The 20,409-nt window shown below is 39.0% G+C and overlaps 1 protein-coding gene and 1 long non-coding RNA gene across 3 annotated transcripts in view; one reads left to right on the forward strand and one right to left on the reverse strand.

The window, feature by feature from the left end:
* The first annotated feature begins 5,827 nt into the window (after positions 1 to 5,827).
* LOC133538786 (uncharacterized) lies at positions 5,828 to 12,095 on the forward strand. Its single transcript, XR_009803101.1, has 2 exons — positions 5,828 to 6,073; positions 11,375 to 12,095. It is a non-coding gene; the product is annotated as an uncharacterized LOC133538786 (long non-coding RNA).
* Positions 11,612 to 20,409, reverse strand: part of dennd1c (DENN domain containing 1C) — a 42,033-nt gene continuing 33,235 nt past the window's right edge. For both annotated transcript variants that reach the window (XM_061880571.1, XM_061880570.1), the window contains exon 22: positions 11,612 to 19,129. In XM_061880571.1, the coding sequence (XP_061736555.1) occupies positions 18,503 to 19,129 (627 nt within the window). In that variant the 3' untranslated portion in view covers positions 11,612 to 18,502. The remainder of the gene's footprint in view (positions 19,130 to 20,409) is intronic.

A 20,409-nucleotide genomic window follows, 5' to 3' on the forward strand; every position in this document is an offset into this window, starting at 1 on the left:
CCGGTCCGATGACCATGGATGAAGTACTGGCTGTCCAGAGTCGAGACCCAGGATGCACCGCTCGTCGGGACCCAGGATGGACCGCTCGCCTGTATCGATTGGGGACATCTCTACGCTGCTGATCCGCCTCCGCTTGAGATGGTCTCCTGTGGACGGGACTCTCGCTGCTGTCTTGGATCCGCTTGAACTGAACTCTCGCGGCTGTGTTGGAGCCACTATGGATTGAACTTTCACAGTATCATGTTAGACCCGCTCGACATCCATTGCTTTCGGTCCCCTAGAGGGCGGGGGTTGCCCACATCTGAGGTCCTCTCCAAGGTTTCTCATAGTCAGCATTGTCACTGGCCTCCCACTGGATGTGAATTCTCCCTGCCCACTGGGTGTGAGTTTTCCTTGCCCTTTTGTGGGTTCTTCCGAGGATGTTGTAGTCTCAATGATTTGTGCAGTCCTTTGAGACATTTGTGATTTGGGGCTATATAAATAAACATTGATTGATTGATTGATTGATATATGTATAGGGGTGCTGCAGTCTATCCCAGCTGCACTCACACTCACATTATTGATTATAAATAATACACATTTAATTGTGATTGATAAAAATGTATCCACAGAAACCTGATTAAAAAATGTAAATGTTTCCACAGCACAACTTATGATGTATATATTTTTTGTTATAAATTGGTTCTGAAGAATACAGTTTAATTTTAGAATTAAAAAGAAAATGATATTCAATGATTTGGTACATTTGCAAATGTTACACGCCTGGAAAGATGGGCCAACTCTTTCTTTGTGCGACACATTTATTTTTTTCAGGATGAAACTGCAAAACAATTAACACAGCGTTACAACCGGAGCTTGATGCATCTGTTTTTTTCATATCACGTACTGACAGACTTATTCTACGGTCTACAATGTCTGGAGTTGAACAATTCTACAAATATTCCAAATATATACATATACATACACATGTCATCACCATATCTATTATACATATACAAACACACAAAAACCATTTTTACTGTTTTTATCTACCTTGTTTGAATAATATTAATCACTGTTTAATAATATATGGATTTTATTTATATGTATCTATTGTATTTATCTATGTCATTTTATCATTACTTGTACTCAATCTACTGTCCTATATGCGACTGTACATCTACTGCCTTAGCACACGCTAACTGTAGTTCAGCTTTGGCACACATTTCTGGTGTGCTTATGATCAACACAACACTCAAAAGTTCGTTTAGCATGTCCTTGTAACATAAATGGTATTTAAAACCCTATTTTCAAATATCTCTGAGGATTTATGTTGGAATGAGAATCAGCACCTCCAAGTCCGAGTCCATGGTTCTCGCCCGGAAAAGGGTGGAATGTCATCTCCGGGTTGGGGAGGAGACACTGCCCCAAGTGGAGGAGTTCAAGTACCTAGGAGTCTTGTTCACGAGTGAGGGAAGAGTGGATCGTGAGATCGACAGGCGGATCGGTGCGGCGTCTTCAGTAATGCGGACGTTGTAGCGATCCGTTGTGGTGAAGAAGGAGCTGAGCCGGAAGGCAAAGCTCTCAATTTACCGGTCGATCTACGTTCCCATCCTCACCTATGGTCATGAGCTTTGGGTCACGACCGAAAGGATAAGATCACGGGTACAAGCGGCCGAAATGAGTTTCCTCCGCCGTGTGGCGGGGCTCTCCCTTAGAGATAGGGTGAGAAGCTCTGTCATCCGGGAGGAGCTCAAAGTAAAGCCGCTGCTCCTTCACATCGAGAGGAGCCAGATGAGGTGGTTTGGGCATCTGGTCAGGATGCCACCCGAACGCCTCCCTAGGGAGGTGTTTAGGGCACGGGGAAGACCCAGGACACGTTGGGAAGACTATGTCTCCCGGCTGGCCTGGGAACGCTTCGGGATCCCCCGGGAAGAGCTAGACTAAGTGGCTGGGGAGAGGGAAGTCTGAGTTTCCCTGCTTAGGTTGTTGCCCCCGCGACCCAACCTCGGCTAAGCGGAAGAAGATGGATGGATGGATGGATGGATTTATGCTGTGAACTTACTCTTAAACTAAAGCTAACTATATTTTGCTTCGTCACCGTGGTTACCGTCGGACCGACGTCCGCCATCTTAGAAAATAAACCTGCATGTGACTTGTCTTTAGCTCATAAAATTAACAAAAAAAACCTTAGTTCAACATTGCTTGTTCTAAAAGGTACAGAATAAAGTATACTACTGTTTGTATGTGTTATATGCAAACCAGCTTACCTGCAAAACAATTAACGCAGCGTTACAACCGGAGCTTGATGCATCTGTTTTTTTCATATTACGTACTGACAGACTTATTCTACGGTGCCAGCTACTCATAGCGCCCTCTGTTGGTAAAACTAAATATCACTTGCTGCATGGAAATACATAGAAAACCCTGACCTCACAAAAAAAAATCGGTTTATAAACAGTATTTAAATCTAGTTTTCTGACCTTAAAGAGTTTTTAATGGGAGGCAACTATTTTAATCCAAATAAATCACTAAGTGCCACACAAACATCTTAAATTATGTACAAAGCAAACTATAACCTGCTACCCAGCAATTCTTCTTGACAAATGAGAAAAATAACCTGGTAAAAATAAACATGGTAAAAACACATAAAACCTCTAGTATTTCGGTATGTGAGATTAAATTATGGAATGGATTAAACCAATAAATCAAAACATTTACTAATATGATGCAGTTAAGAAACTGTTCAAACTCAGAGTGTTCACAAAGTACAACTAAAATCATTATTTATACATCTTGGATAACATAATTATGTATTACTATAACGAATACTATCGGGTGATTATGTATTGATGATTTAAAATCAGATTATTTGAGTTATGGGCCAGTTCTTCCTGCTCTTTTTCATACACACCACATGTTTCTTTGTATATTTTATTAATAATAATATTTTATATCGCTTTTATTTGCAGATAAATATATTTTACTGGAAATGCTTAATTGTTTGAATGACATAACTCAATGTTTCTCAAACTGTGGCCCACGTACCATCTAGTGCAGACCTGGGCAAATTAAGGCCCGGGGGTCACATGTGGCCCGTTAATCTTTTCAATATTGCCCGCCGGACATTCCCAAATACTTTTTTTTAGATCTTAAAGATGGAAAGTGTAGCTGCTATTATGATGTAAGTCTTGAACTATACAAAGTATTTCAATGGTTAGAATCAGCGCTTTTGGATGATATACCAGTTAATATGGTAATCTAATTAGTTACTATGGTCATCTACCGCCTTTCCTTCCGATTGTAGCTGAGATAGGCCCCTGTGACCCCAAAGGGAATAAGCGGTAGGAAATGGATGGATGGATGGATGGTAATCTACATCACAGCAGCTCAGACGAGGCACCAAGCAGTGTGGGTGGGAAGCGTTTCCACAGACGCGGAAGGAGATTTCCACAACAAATTTCTAAAGTTTAGAGATCTATCAGATGTATCAGATTGTAGGTGGGTTTATTTTGTACCTTCCGCGTTCATATTTCACTTTTTGTTGCATTTTTGTCGCGTTTCACTTGATTGTAAAATATGTCGATCGAAAGGGGGTGTGAAATTCATATTTGATCAATATTCTGTGTTTTATCGTTCATAGAAAAAGGTAAAATTCCACTATGTTTTTTAAGGCGGTCCGTCATAACTTTTTCAGCATTCAATCAGACATTATTGTGAGGTTTTGTATTAGTGTTCCTAAAAATAGATATACCGGCCCCAGACACATTTTTTCGTTAAATGTGGCCCCAAGTCAAAATAATTGCCCTGCCCTGATCCAGTGGTAAGCTAAAGAATCACTTGATTAAACTACAGTGTTTAATTTTCCCATATATAAAGACAGTGTCACTGTTCAAGTTGTGTGTAAATAATATTAAATATTATTGTTCAATTAAACCTCTACCTTGTTTTTACTGAATACTTAAAGGCCTACTGAAAGGAGATTTTCTTATTTAAACAGGGATAGCAGGTTCATTCTATGTGTGATACTTGATCATTTCGTGGTATTGCCATATTTTTGCTGAAAGGATTTAGTAGAGAACATCGACGATAAAGTTTGCAACTTTTGGTCGCTAATAAAAAAGCCTTGCCTTTACCGGAAGTCGCAGACGATGATGTCACCCGTGTGAGGGCTCCTCACGTCCTCACATTGTTTATAATGGGAACCTCCAACAAAAAGAGCTATTCGGACTGAGAAAACGACCATTTCCCCATTAATTTGAGCAAGGATGAAAGATTTGTGGCTGAGGATATTGATAGCGAAGGACTAGAAAAATAAAAAATTTAAAAATAAAGTAAAAAAAAAAGAAAGCCGATTGCATTGTGAGCAATTCAGATGTTTTTAGACACATTTACTTGGATAATTCTGGGAAATCCCTTATCTTTAAATAGTGTTGCTAGTGTTTTAGTACGATTATATAGTACCTGATAGTCGGAGTGGTGTGTCCACGGGTGTCTTGACGCCAGTCTCTGAGGGAATTAGTCACGGCAGCAGCAGCACGACAGAAGTTCCGCTGATCGCCGGTAAGAGGCGACTTTTTACCACATTTTTCTCACCGAAACCTGCCGGTTGACAAGTGGTCGGGATCCATGTTTGCTTGACCGCTCTGATCCATAGTAAAGCTTCACCTCCGGGAATTTTAAACAAGGAAACACTGTGTGTTTGTGTGGCTAAAGGCTAAATCTTCCCACCTTCATCTTTCTACTTTGACTTCTCCATTGTTAGATGAACAGGTTGCAAAAGATTCAGCAACACAGATGTCCAAAATACTGTGTAATTGCACGATGAGAAGAGACGACTTTTAGCCGTTAGTGGTGCTGCGCTAATATGTCCTCTCCAACTCGAGACGTCACGCGCACGCGTCATGATTCCGCGACGTTTTCTACAAGAAACTCCGCGGGAAATTTAAAATTGTAATTTAGTAAACTAAAAAGGCCGTATTGGCATGTGTTGCTATGTTTATATTTCATCATTGATATATAAACTATCAGACTGCGTGGTCGGTAGTAGTGGGTTTCAGTAGGCCTTTAAATCAATCGATCAATCAATCAATCAATGTTTACTTATATAGCCCTAAATCACTAGTGTCTCAAAGGGCTGCACAAACCACTACGACATCCTCGGTAGGCCCACATAAGGGCAAGGAAAACTCACACCCAGTGGGACGTCGGTGACAATGATGACTATGAGAACCTTGGAGAGGAGGAAAGCAATGGATGTCGAGCGGGTCTAACATGATACTGGGAAAGTTCAATCCATAATGGATCCAACACAGTCGCGAGAGTCCAGTCCAAAGCGGATCCAACACAGCAGCGAGAGTCCCGTTCACAGCGGAGCCAGCAGGAAAACATCCCAAGCGGAGGCGGATCAGCAGCGCAGAGATGTCCCCAGCCGATACACAGGCGAGCAGTACATGGCCACCGGATCGGACCGGACCCCCTCCACAAGGGAGAGTGGGACATAGGAGAAAAAGAAAAGAAACGGCAGATCAACTGGTCTAAAAAGGGAGTCTATTTAAAGGCTAGAGTATACAAATGAGTTTTAAGGTGAGACTTAAAACGGCAGATCAACTGGTCTAAAAAGGGAGTCTATTTAAAGGCTAGAGTATACAAATGAGTTTTAAGTTGAGAGAAATGGGATTATTAGCTCAAAACATGTTAGAAAACATTTTACTATTACAATTTTTTTTTCAAGAGGACTGTCTTCCCTGACCACGTGTCACTGATGCTATGAACGTATGTGTTTAAAATTGTATTAATTATGTGTATAAATAATGATTATTAAGTGTCTCTATGCTGTGTGTGAAAATACAAAAGTATCAGCAAAACTAGAGCGAAACCACAGTGAGCGACTTCTGATTGGCCAAGCTGGACCACGTGACCTGCCTCATTACCATACGGCCAGGTAGAGTGGGAGCAAACAGTCCCGGCTGTGCGTGCAACGCCGCTCCGTCTCCTCGGATCAAATTTGTTGTTTTTTCTTCCTTTTTTTTTTCAACTGGGACGTCCTCAAAACGGCTCACCTTTCCCCCACGGGTTTCTGGCCGTTCGACAGGTAAATATGTCGTAGAATGAATCGCGTGCGACTCTGAAAGAAACTGCTCAGCTGTTTGTTGATCCGCTCATCAAGGACAGGTGCGGCAGGAAAGACCGCATTCCTGCCCTCAAACACCACATCCTGCTACGTACAGGTACTCCATCAAGAATAGTCACGCACGTTTGCTTTGGATCATTTTAATGCAACATGAAATAAGTGTGTAGTTTTTTTTTTTTTTTTGGTATGCATATATGGTCAAAATATTAGGCACACCGGCTCAATCTAATGACATCCATTGCAAGAATTGCATCTGAAGTTGATTATGCTGCACATTTCCCTAAGTGTGTTTGATTGTTAGATGGTTTTAGTTTGTCTGAAATATGTATCCAGTTTCAATGTCAGACAAATATGTTTTTTATTTTTTCATTTTTTTTTATTGGTCTTTGCAACATGCCCCAAAAGGAGTAGGAAGACGCACAGCTTATTTAATGCTACCTCATTTCCGCAACATACTAGTGTTGTCCCGATACCAATATTTTCGTACTGGTACCAAAATTATTTTGACACTTTTTGGTACTTTTGCAAAAAAAAAAAAAGGGACCACAAAATAAATGTCATATTTGGCTTTATCCATCCATCCATTTTCTACCGCTTAATTCCTTTTGGGGTCGCGGGGGGGCGCTGGCGCCTAACTCAGCTACAATCGGGCGGAAGGCGGGGTACACCCTGGACAAGTCGCCACCTCATCGCAGGGCCAACACAGATAGACAAACAATATTTGGCTTTATCTTAACAAAAAATCTTAGGGTACATTAAATATACCGTATTTTCTTGAATAACCGCCGGGGCGCTAATTAATTTAAAACCTCTTCCCACTCCTGCGCTTACCAAAGGCATGCAGTAAAAGTAAGCATGCTCTAATTCAGGGGTGGGCATTACGTCGATCGCAATCGACTGGTCGATCTCGGAGGTTGTGTCAGTCGATCTCAAGCCAGGCATTAAAAAATAGACATAAAAATGAGCAATCATCAATCATACCAAGACTTCACTTTCGTCAGTTTTTTGACATTCTCGGCACCCGAGGATCTTGTGAGATGACGCTGGCTGCTGCGAGCTCATATTTAAGAAAAAAATCCCTAACAGGGCGGACGCAGAGAAACACATTTTATTTCTAGAGACTCCGTACCTACTGTCAAAACTCTAAAGACCGACAGCACAGTTCCTGTCTTCACCATAAAAGACCTGTTTCATCCTGCCTGTGCTAACAAAATAAGAGTCTCAGAAAGCTAGCAAGCTACGGAATTTGATGCCAATGTATTTCTCCCCCGCCCTCAGCGACCGCTTTCTCACTTGCTTGCCCACCCGCACAGTCACTGACGTCACTCACCTGCTGCCAGACATTAAAGGGCCACACACATATGCTACTCTCATAACAAAGTGTTTAAAAACGAGTATGCAAGTTGGACAAATGAGATGCCAAATCCAACCACTTTCATGTGGTATTGGACAGAAAGGAGGACTTTTTTTCCCCTCCATTTGAAAATGCGGACGTTATCAGCACCACTGTCTAATTCCAATCAATGCAAGTAATCAGAATCAAATACACCAACTTATATTCTTGTCTTCATGAAAGAAAGGAATCTATGTGTGTTAAACATGCTTGTATTATCATTAAACACCATTAACTTGTTAACAAAAATGTCTCTTTCATAAATAAATAAATATAAATTATAAATAGGAATGAGGTAGATCTCCTCGACTTGGTCAATTGAAAAGTAGCTCACCTGCAGAAAAAGTGTGAGCGCCCCTGCTCTAATTATTTTAAGACCTCTTCTCACTCCGCCACTTACCAAAGGTATGCAATAAAAAATTGAGTGTGATGTAAGCTCGGACCTTAAATCCTACTGAATAGCTCTTAATCTTCTTCCTTTTATGCGATTTCAAATTACCGGTATTGAAGTCCGCCTCCTCCATTTTGAAAATGATGACAGGGGAAGTGTCACTCATGACGTCACGAGTTTGACCAGGCGGTAATACTAAGCATGCGCTAATTATTTTGGGAAGCCAGCTTGACCCGGCAGTAATTCAAGGCAGGCGCATACTATATGCCCTGCGGCAATTCAAGGAAATATGGTACGTTTATTATATTATAAGATAGTGAAGATACTAGACAACTTGTCTTTTAGTAGTAAAAGGCTCCTAAGTAGTCTGCTGACATATATAGTAACATATTGTGTCTTTTATCATTCTATTATTTTGTCAAAATTATTAAGGACAAGTGGTAGAAAATGAATTTTTAATTTACTTGTTCATTAGCTGTTAGTATCTGCTTATTTTCCATTTTAACATGTTCTAGCTACACTTCTGTTAAAATGTAACAATCACTTATTCTACTTTACATTAGTTTTGGATGATACCACAAATTTGGGGATCAATCCGATACCAAGTGGTTACAAGATCATACATTAGTCCTATTTAAAGTCCTCATGTGTCTAGGGTAGTGTTGTAACGATAACAATATTTTGGTACCGGAACCGGTACTAAAATTATTTTGATACTTTTTGGTACTTTTTTTAGTTAAAGAGGACCACAAAATAATACATTATTGGCTTTATTTTAACACAACATCTTAGGGTACATTAAACATACGTTTCTAATAGCAAATTTATAGTGAACATACAAGACAACTTGTCTTTTAGTAGTAAGTAAGCAAACAAAGGCTCCTAATTAGTCTGCTGATATATACAGCAACATATTGTGTCATTTATCATTCTATTATTTTGTCAACATTATTAAGGACAAGTGGTAGAAAGTGAATTTTTAATCTACTTGTTCATTAGCTGTTAATATCTGCTTATTTTCTATTTTAACATGTTCTATCTAGACTTCTGTTAAAATGTAATAATCACTTATTCTACTTTACATTAGTTTTGGATGATATCACAAATTTGGGTATCAATCCGATACCAAGCAGTTACAAGATCATACATCGGTCATATTTAAAGTCCTCATGTCTCCAGGGTAGTGTTGTAACGATACCAATAATTTGGTACCGGAACCAGTTCTAAAATTATTTCGATACTTTTTGGTACTTTTCAAAATAAAGAGGACCACAAAAAAATACATTATTGGCTTTATTTTAAGACAAAATCTTAGGGTACATTAAACATATGTTTTCTAATAGCAAGTTTGTCCTTCAATAAAATAGTGAACATACAAGACAACTTGTCTTTTAGTAGTATGTAAACAAACAAAGGCTACTAATTAGTCTGCTGACATAAGCAGTAACATATTGTGTCATTTATCATTCTATTATTTTGACAAAATTATTAAGGACAAGTGGTTGAAAATGATTTATTAATCTACTTGTTCATTAGCTGTTAATATCTGCTTATTTTCTATTTTAACATGTTCTATCTACAGTTATGTTAAAATGTAATAATCACTTATTCTTCTGTTGTTTGATACTTTACATTAGTTTGGATGATACCACCAATTAGGGTATCAATTCGATACCAAGTAGTTACAGGATCATACATTGGTCATATTCAAAGTCCCCTTGTGTCCAGGGACATATTTCCTGAGTTTATAAACATAATATACATTTTAAAAAAAGAAAGAAGATTTTGTGATGCTAGAAAACATTGATGTAATCATAGTAGTATCGACTCGATACGCTATCGTGCTTGGTATCATTATAGTGGATGTTTGGCGTTGATCCGCTAATGGCGTTTGTTTCTATTGTGGCGACCCGGAAGAGTTGGTGCTGCAGGGAATGTTTTAAATGAGTTTTTCCTCTAAAGTTATATTTGTCCTCTGTAGTTGGTAAGAATTGTTGTACATTCTTGGGTAGCAGGTTATAGTTTGATTAGTTCATAGTTTTAGCTGTTTGCAATTTTACCAAATCATTCAACTTCAATATTTTTTTACTTAATAAAGGGTTTGTATGTTCTCTATATCCAACATGATGTATTATTGTAATTGAACTTTTTTGTAACACAGTTAGTGAATGAAGCTCACATTTGTAATTTGTAGTTATTTCCCCATATTTCTACACAGTAACTCAGGTATGGTAAAACTAGCGAAGTGAATTTTGGCGCAGTACATATTTTTTTTGTTCATTATTGTTTCTTGCTACTACTTTATTTTGTATATTTTGTATATGAAATTCCCAGTTCATTTAAACATCTATACTCCCAAAAATCTAGTTTTGTTTACCCTTTCAATAGCTACTCCGTCTATTTGTATTTGTGAATGATGCTCTTTTTTACATTGACCAAATAGTCTGTTTTTGTCAAACCATCTTTTTCATTTCTTCATTTATCCTGTTAGTATTTATATTACCTTCTTTTTGATTTCTCCTGAACAGAAAGCTGTTGTGTCGTCTGCAAATAAAACTAACTTTAAGTCCTTTGTAACATTATAAATGTTGTTTATATAAGGATTAAACAATCTTGGTCCCAGTATTGATCCCAGGGGTACACCACAAGATATATCTAGCTCTGTTGACATATTTTCACCCATCTTCACATATTGCTTCCTGTTGGTGAAATAGCTTCTTACCCAGTTCATGACCAACCCTCTGATGTCATATCTTTCTAATTGTTTTATTAAAATATCCTGATTAATTGTGTCAAATTTTTTTGTTCAAATCAATCGGTGCGGCGTCTTCAGTTCAGTAATGTGGACGCTGTATCGATTCGTTGTGGTGAAGAAGGAGCTGAGCCGAAAGGCAAAGCTCTCAATTTACCGGTCGATCTACTTTCCCATCCTCACCTATGGTCATGAGCTTTGGGTTATGACCGAAAGGATAAGATCACAGGTACAAGCGGCCAAAATGAGTTTCCTCTGCTGGGTGGCGGGGCTCTCCCTTTAGAGATAGGGTGAGAAGCTCAAAGTAAAACCGCTGCTCCTCCGCATCGAGAGGAGCAAGATAAGGTGGTTCGGGCATCTGGTCAGGATGCCACCTGAACGCCTCCCTAGGGAGGTGTTTAGGGCACTTCCGACCGGTAGGAGGCCACGAGGAATACCCAGGACACGTTGGGAAGACTATGTCTCCCGGCTGGCCTGGGTACGCCTCGGGATCCCCCGGGAAGAGCTGGACGAAGTGGCTCGGGAGAGGAAAGTCTGGGCTTCCCTGCTTAGGCTGCTGCCCCCGTGACCCGACCTCGGATAAGCAGAAGAAGATGGATGTATGGTTTTTGTTCAAAATAATCAATTTAAATCGCAGAAATGATTTAACTTTTTTGTTTTATAAGGATATGTGCATTTGACATGTAACTTGTGACCTTGTCTGACATTTTCCTTCCCTGTCCGCAGCGGTCCGTCACCGTAGCGATGCAGACATCCATCACACCCACGGTGTCGGCACTGGTCTCCACTGTGGCGCTCCTTCTCTGCTTGGCTCTGCTGCTGATGCTGTGTGTGCTGAAGAAGAAAAGAAGGATGGAGGGAACATACCGGCCCAGCGCAGAGGAGAGAAAACAGATGGGCGGGACCAGATCCGACAAGTCCGGCCTGTCTCTGCCTTTGCCCAAAGAAGAGCGCCTCATATGATTACGCCGTGCAAATGGACTCCATTAAGAGCTTTTTTTTTTGGTCAACGTTTGGATTATTGCTGCCACTCACTCCTGGTTATGTTTCAAGCTTGACTTTTGCACCACAAATCTTATGACACACTCAACTCTTGTTTGTTGGACTGATTTTTAATTCCGAACAATAATGATACTGACAGAACATCGGATCTGTCACCAGTTACATTGTATTAAAAAAAAAAAAGAAGAAAAAAAAAGAAAATATTCCTTTTGACTGTTGGAGTTTGGCTTTCTGGTGAATTTGCTCATTTAAAGTCACTCTCCTCAGTCTAAAAGATAACTTGAAGATGAGGTTTGTTTTTACCGCACTCGCTTATTTTGAAAACATGTTTCACACTTTATATAACCATGAAGGATACTGATAGACACTGACAATCATAAAATGCACTTTTTTGTTAAAAAAAAAAAAAAAAAATGTGTACGTAAATAAAAAAATGTGTACGTTACTGTGTTCTTTCTAAGGCGCGTATGCAGTATTTGTTGGAAGTTCCACCCCTCCCTGTAAGCCAGGGGTGTCCAAAGTGCGGCCCTGGGGCAATTGGCATCCCACAGCGCGATTTTTATTGCCCGCGACACATTCCATAGACCAGGGGTCACCAACGCGGTGCCGCCGGGTACCAGGTAGCCCGTAAGGACCAGATGAGAAGCCCGCTGGCCTCTTCTAAAAATAGCTCAAATAGCAGCACTTACCAGTGAGCTGCCTCTATTTTTTTTACATTTTATTTATTTACTAGCAAGCTGGTCTCGCTTTACTTGACATTTTTAATTCTAAGAGAGACAAAACTCAGAATTTGAAAATCCAAGAAAATATTTTAAAGACTTGGTCTTCACTTGTTTGAATAAATTCCTTTATTTTTTTACTTTGCTTCTTATAACTTTCAGAAAGACAATTTTAGAGAAAAAATACAACCTTAAAAATTATTTTAGTATTTTTAAACACATCTACCTTTTTACCTTTTAAATTCATTCCTCTTCTTTCCTGACAATTTAAATCAATGTTCGAGTAATTTTTTTTTGTATTATTGTAAAGAATAATAAATACATTATAATATAATTCTTCATTTTAGCTGCTGTTTTTTTCCACAAAGAATATTTGTGAAATATTTCTTCAAACTTATGATTAAAATTCATAAAAAAATATTCTGGCAAATCTAGAACATCTGTAGAATCAAATTTAAATCTTATTTCAAAGTCTTTTGAATTTCTTTTAGAATTTTAGTACTGGAAAATCCAGAATAAATAATTTGTTTTTGTTAGAAATACAGCTTGGTCCAAAAAAGTGCAGACTGGATTTTAACCTATTTAAAACACGTCATCAAAATTCTAAAATTAATCTTAATCAGGAAAAATTACTAACGATGTTCCATAAATTATTTTTTTTCATTTTTTTCAAAAAGATACGAATTAGTTAGTGTCTATTAATTTTTTTCGGTTGAATTTTAAATTTTAAAAAGTCGAAATTGAAAATAAACTATGTTTGAAAATTTTATTTTTATTTTTTTCGTCTTTTCTCCTCTTTTAAACCGTTCAATTAAGTGTTTTTTTCATCATTTATTGTCTACAAAACACCTTCCGTAAAAGGAAAAAAAATGTATGACGGAATGACAGACAGAAATACCCATTTTTTATATATATACATATATATATAGATTTATCCATTAAAGGTAAATTGAGCGAAATGGCTATTTCTGGCAATTTATTTAAGTGTGTATCAAACTGGTAGCCCTTCGCATTAATCAGTACCCAAGAAGTAGCTCTTGGTTTCAAAAAGGTTGGTGACCACTGCTATATCCATCCATCCCTCCATTTTCTACCGCTTATTCCCTTTTGGGGTCGCGGGGGGCGCTGGCGCCTATCTCAGCTACAATCGGGCGGAAGGCGGGGTACACCCTGGACAAGTCGCCACCTCATTGCAGGGCCAACACAGATAGACAACATTCACACTCACATTCACACACTAGGGCCAATTTAGTGTTGCCAATCAACCTATCCCCAGGTGCATGTTTTTGGAAGTGGGAGGAAGCCGGAGTACCCGGAGGGAACCCACGCATTCACGGGGAGGACATGCAAACTCCACACAGAAAGATCCCGAGCCTGGAATTGAACCCAGGACTGCAGGACCTTCGTATTGTGAGGCAGACGCACTAACCCCTCTTCCACCGTGAAGCCCACCCCTGCTATAGACAAACTAAAAAGGTCCCAAATTACAACAAAAAAGTCAATCAAATTAGAGCAAAAAACTATGAACAATTCAACAGGACCAAATCCCCTAAAAATGGGACCTAACATTGATTAAACGTTGTCAAAAAGCATGTTGTTTCAACGTGTTTGTGTTGTAGAATATTGGCTGGAGAAGGACAAAATTTTAATGGTCAAATCACCGTTAGAAAACAACATTGATTAAATGTCAAAAAGCATGTTTTAATGTATTTGTGTTGTAGAATATTGGTTGGGAAATGACCAAACGTCACATCAAGCGATTTTCTTGTCGTTGCTTCCCGGTGGCGATGACGTCATTACCATGAATTGATTAACGTGGACGCCGACTTAAAGAAGTTGAAAAACTTATTCGGGTGTTACCATTCAGTGGTCAACTGTACAGAATATGTACTGAACTTTGCAATCTACTAATAAAAGTTTCAATCAATCAATCAATCAATCAATCAATCAAACGCAACGTGCGGACAGCTCAGTGACGGCAGATCTCAAGATGGCGATGTCTGGCCGAAACTCATTTTACAAGAAAATACTACATTAGCACTACTTGTAATAATTAGAAGACAGCTATTTCATCAAGAGGAGGATATGCTGAAACATTTGAACACAGAACATGCAATAATTGTAAATGAAAGCCATGTTTTTTTCTAACCGCTGTGATGTCATGGCAGCAGTAGTAACGCTAACACGTCATCTGAATACGTCAGCTATTAAAGGCCTACTGAACGCCACTACTACCGACCACGCAGTCTGATGGTTTATACATCAATGATGAAATATTAACATTGCAACACATGCCAAAACGGCCGGTTTAGTTTACTAAATTGCAATTTTAAATTTCCCGTGGAGTTTCCTGTTAAAACCGTCGCGGAATGATGACGCCTTTGTGACGTTATTGGTTGATGCGGACATTTCAGCCCAGCACCACTTACGGCTAAAAGTCGTCTCTTTTCATCGCACAATTACACAGTATTTTGGACATCTGTGTTGCTAAATCTTTTGCAATTTGTTCAATTAATAATGGAGACTGTAAAGAAGAATGCAGTAGGTGGAAAGCGGTGGATTGCAGCTGCCTTTAGCAGCCGGAACACAGCCGGTGTTTCTTTGTTTGTTGTGAAGCTTTAACACAGAGCGGTCAAGCGAACATGTTTCTCTACGTCAACCAGCAAGTTTTTGGATGGGAAAATTGTGATATTAAGTCGGCTCTTACCGGAGACTTCAGCGGATTATGCGACCTCCTCCTGCAGCTCAGAAAGGCAGCTGTGATCTTGGCTCCTGCATTGACTTCTCTGAGAGACACTGGCGTTCACCGCAGCCATCAGACTTTCAGGTATGATTTTACAATCTCACTAAAACACTGTTAAAACAATAAGCAGGTAAGGGATCTTCCAGAATTATCCTAGTAAATGTGTCTAATTACATCTGAAACGCTCACACCGTCGCCGCCTGGAGCCGTCGCTTTTTCTTTTTTTTTTCTTTTGTGCTTCACTCTAACTTTCTTCATCCACAAATCTTTCATTCTCGCTCAAATTAATGGGGAAATTGTCGCTTTCTCGGTCCGAATAGCTCTTGCTGCCGGTGGCTCACATTATAAACAATGTGAGGATGTGAGGAACCCTCACACCGGTGACGTCACGCGCACATCGTCTGCTACTTCCGGTAAAGGCAAGGCTTTTTTATTAGCGACCAAAAGTTGCGAACTTTATCGTCGATGTTCTCTACTAAATCATTTCAGCAAAAATATGGCAATATCGCAAAATGATCAAGTATGACACATAGAATGGACCTGCTATCCCCGTTTAAATAAGAACATCTCATTTCAGTAGGCCTTTAACTTGCCGCCTATCATATTAGCGCTATTATTTTTGCTTAATTGAAATGAATGCCTCCTCATTTAGATGAGCATGACGAGAGACAGATTCTGACTGACTCCGAGGTGGGCAGTGCTCTGTTCACGTCTGCCACTTTACCGGGGGTCAGCAACCCTGGAGCTTTTTCAAAGATGTGTGAAAATTAAAAAGGTAAATTAATTCATTCTTTTTTTTTTTGGTTTTACAATGGTTTCTGTTGGAGGACAAACATTCTTAATTGTTAGAAATCCAACTGTTTGTATCAAACATGCTTCACTGATGAGAGTATTTGGCAAGCACTGTTTTTTCCTATTAATTTCAACGATCCTTCAACTCATCGTAGTTTGTTTACATGTGCAACTTTCTCCGATGCTGCCACAGAAAGACGTGTTTTATGCCACTCCTTCTTTGTCTTATTTTGTCCACCAAACATTTTATGCTGTGTGAGAATGCACAAAGAGTGTGCATTGTTGATTTTATTGATTTGCTGGAGCTTTTATCAAGCAGGTTTGGTCAATCCATGACTGCAAACTAATGTATGCTAACATGCTAATTTGGCTAGCTGTATGTACACAATGCATCATTACGCCTCGTTTGTAGGTACCGTATTTTTCGGACTGGTAGTCGCAGTTTTTTTCATGGTTTGGCCAGGGGTGCGATTTATACTCAGGAGCGACTTATGTGTGAAATTATTAACACATTACCGTAAAATATCAAATAATATTATTTAGGTCATTCACGTAAGAGACTAGATGTTTACGATTTCATGGGATTTAGCGATTAGGAGTGACAGATTGTTTGGTAGACGTATAGCATGTTCTATATGTTATAGTTATTTGAATGACTCTTACCATAATATGTTACGTTAACATACCAGGCACCTTCTCAGTTGGTTATTTATGCCTCATATAACGTACACTTATTCAGCCTGTTGTTCACTATTTTTTATTTATTTTGAATTGCCTTTCAAGTGTCTATTCTTGGTGTTGGGTTTTATCAAATAAATTTCCCCCAAAAATGCGACTTATACTCCAGTGTGACTTATATATGTTTTTTCCTTCTTTATTATGGATTTTCGGCAGGTGCGACTTATACTCCGGAGCGACTCATACTCCGAAAAATACGGCATATTTGAGCTCATTTAATTTCCCTCACTTATGTCCTCTTAGTATTTATTTTATATTTGCATGTCTCATGACACATGATCTGTATGTAATATTGGCTGCATTTCTCATAGTTGTTTGAGTGTCATGTTGTTCCAGACCACAGCAAATATTACAAAGCTTGCTAAAGATTGTAATAAATCCATTAGAAGAAGACAGCCTGTCGTTTCCTTAAACTTTTACACACATCTATACCTTTGGCCATTCTGAGCCAGTAATTTCTAGATGTCATCTCGTCCTATGAGAAGCGTCCATTTTACTACTGATTTCCAATGTTGCAAAAATGTTTATAATGAAAATTATAATACACCATTTCTGTGAACGAAGATTTGCATCAGCCTTTGATAGTAGGCTATATTATAACACTTATATTAGGCTTTTAATGTTTTGCAGCTCCGGACATTTTTTTTTTTTTTTTTTTTTTTTGGAGCAATATGGCTCTTTCAACATTTTGGGTTGCCGACCCCTGTGCTAGACAAACGTCACCGAGGAGCGACGATGTTTGTGGTATATTGCCACAGTCTAGAATCCTAATTTCCGGTAGGTAAATGTTCAATTGTAGTCAGAGAAAAGTTGGATTTTTTTCTCCCACCACATTTTCTCTCAGTTATTGCAGGTGAAACTCATAAAGTTAGAACACGGTGTAAAAGTTCCATCATGTCAGCAATTAACTTCAAATGTGAAACTAATCTGCGATATTAACTCATTAAAGTGAGGTATGTCAAGCCTTTTTTGATCATTTTGGCGTACATTTTTTGAACCCCACATTTGCTGAAATTTTCAATTCAAGGTTTTCATAAACTGCAAGCCATAATTATCAAAAATATAACCAACAAAGCAGATATAGGCAAATTAACGCCTGGGGGCCATATGCAGCCCATTAAGATAGATAGATAGATAGATAGATAGATAGATAGATATACATACCAGCCCCCAGAAACATTTTTTTCTCTAAATGTGGCCCCCAGCAGTCAAACTAATTGCCCAGGCCTGCAATAAAGGCTGGATATATCTCACTTTGCATTTAATAAGTTAATATCATGTGTTAATAAATGTTACATTCTTGTGTAATTTCCACATTATTCATTTTGTTAAATTTTACAGAACATTTATTATATTTATTTTAATACCGTTTTTTCTTCTTCTATGTTACATATGTGACTTACACAAAATCTCATGTGGCGTTATTTGTTAGTGCTCGGCTTGAATCCTAAGATACGAAAACATTCATCCATCCTATCCATTTTCTACTGCTTGTCCCTCTTTGGGTCGCGGGGGTTGCTGGAGCCTATCTCAGCTGCAATTGGGCGGAAGGCGGAGTACACCCTGGACAAGTCGCCATCTCATCCCAGGGCCAACACAGATCGACAGACAACATTTACACTCACATTCACACACTAGGGCCAATTTTAATGTTGCCAATCAACCTAGATTTATGTATTTTGCGCACACAAAATAAATTATTGAACAATTTATTTCCCCCATGGATTCAATAGTAAAAAAACCTCCATTAAATTACCGGAGTGATTAACAAAATATAAAAATCTATTCAAATAAAGGGTGGATTTTTTTTGTAATTGAGGGCCTCAAAATAAACCCCCAATTTGGCTGTTTGAGTTCCTGTCAGTCAGCGTGGCTGCTCCATTGAGCTTCAAATCTCTTTTTAAGTTCCGACACCTTGACAGGACTCGGGTCTTCCTTCTCTTGCTCGATGCAGCTTTTGGTGCCCCGTTGGCCCTTCGGGTCGCATAATTGACCATTCTCACTGTTGTTGCACGGTCCATCCGTCCCCACTTGCAATATTTCAGTCTCTAATTTCTCCGTAAAGCCCGCCTCTTTACTTTCATTCTTGTCTGCTACATCCTGCGCTTTGGTTGTTTTCTTCTCAACATGGTGTCTCTCAGTCTTCTTTCCATCTTGCTGCGTCTTTTTCAACTCCTCGCCGTCATCCTGCCCGTCTGTTTCCTCCACAGGTCCTTGTTCAAAAGTCACTCTCCTTTCTGGATCTTCCTCTTCTTTTGAGCGAAGTTGCAGTTCTTCTCCATCAACCTCTCTCAGTCTCCACCCTTCTTCTTCATGTTCTTCGCTTTCAAATGCAGCTGCCTCCATGACGCCGTTGTTTGTACAAGAGTCATCAACAAGCGGGTACGCCTCTTCTGTGGATTCTGGATTCCAGCTGTGTAGACTGCCGCTGCCACTGCCACTTGTGGACAAAGAGAGGCTCTCCTCGCTGGGATTGGCTGGACCAAGCTTGAAAACAAAAGGAGCAGTTGTTCAACCCAATTCAAATATACACATACATACATACACGTTAGGTCAGGAAAAAACACAGATGCTAATTCATCCCTACAAGCCTGTTTCACAGGTTTCTCTGCTCTTCAGGGGTTTTATTGAAGTGTCTGTGGTTGTTACATATTGTTGTTACATACAGGGTACATTACATGGGGGTGTGTATATAATAAAAATGTTTTTTTTAATTTATAATAAATATTTTTTTCATTGTATACCATCCCAGCTGTCCACCATGTCCACTATAAACAAACGCAACGAACTGGTCTCATCGTGCCGGCACAGAATCAAGGCGCTACTGTGTAACAATGGCCACACCTCCTTGTAATGTACCATATGTTACGCTTGTGTGGCATTGTAATGCCGGATTCGGTCCTCCGTGGATGCGTCAGCAAGAACACAGCAAAAAGGTAAGAACTAAGGGATTTATTAAACAAAAGGAACTATGAACAAAAACACTGATACAAATAGAAAAGGCAAATAAAAGCGCTAGCATGGAAAGCTAGGACAAACAAACCGAAGCACAAAGGCACACAAAAGGAAACACAAAACAACTAGCGTGAAAGCTAGGAATAAAATAAAGCTTAGCGTGAGAGCTAGCGAAAAACGAGAGTGAGAGACAAGTCATAAACAGATGTATGTGAACAAACTAAGATCCGACAATCAGTGAACAGAAAACGCTGGCTTATAAACAGGTGGTGATTAGTAAAGACAGGTGTGCTGGAAAAGAGAGTAGCAGCTGAAACTAATGAGTAAACATGGAAACGAACAAAACAGGAACTAAGTATGTTAAACCGCAGAGTGATATAAAAATGGAACAAAAATAACAATATGGTGATGATCAGACCATCGGATCACAACACCATATATTGTATGTATATATATATATATATATATATGTGTATATATATATATATATATATATATTTACACAGTGGGGCAAAAAAGTATTTAGTCAGCCACCGATTGTGCAAGTTCTCCCACTTAAAATGATGACAGAGGTCTGTAATTTTCATCATAGGTACACTTACATTTTAGATTGTCACTGAAGGCATCAAAACAATGAGTGGAATTATGTACAAAAAAAGGTGAAGTAACTGAAAACATGTTTTCTATTCCATTTCCTTCAAAATAGCCACCCTTTGCTCTGATTACTACTTTGCACACTCTTGACATTCTCTCCATGAGCTTGAAGAGGTAGTCACCTGAAATGGTTTTCATTTCACAGGTGTCATAGTTTT

The sequence above is a fragment of the Nerophis ophidion genome, linkage group LG20 (genome assembly GCF_033978795.1).
Source record: "Nerophis ophidion isolate RoL-2023_Sa linkage group LG20, RoL_Noph_v1.0, whole genome shotgun sequence".
NCBI lineage: Eukaryota > Metazoa > Chordata > Actinopteri > Syngnathiformes > Syngnathidae > Nerophis > Nerophis ophidion.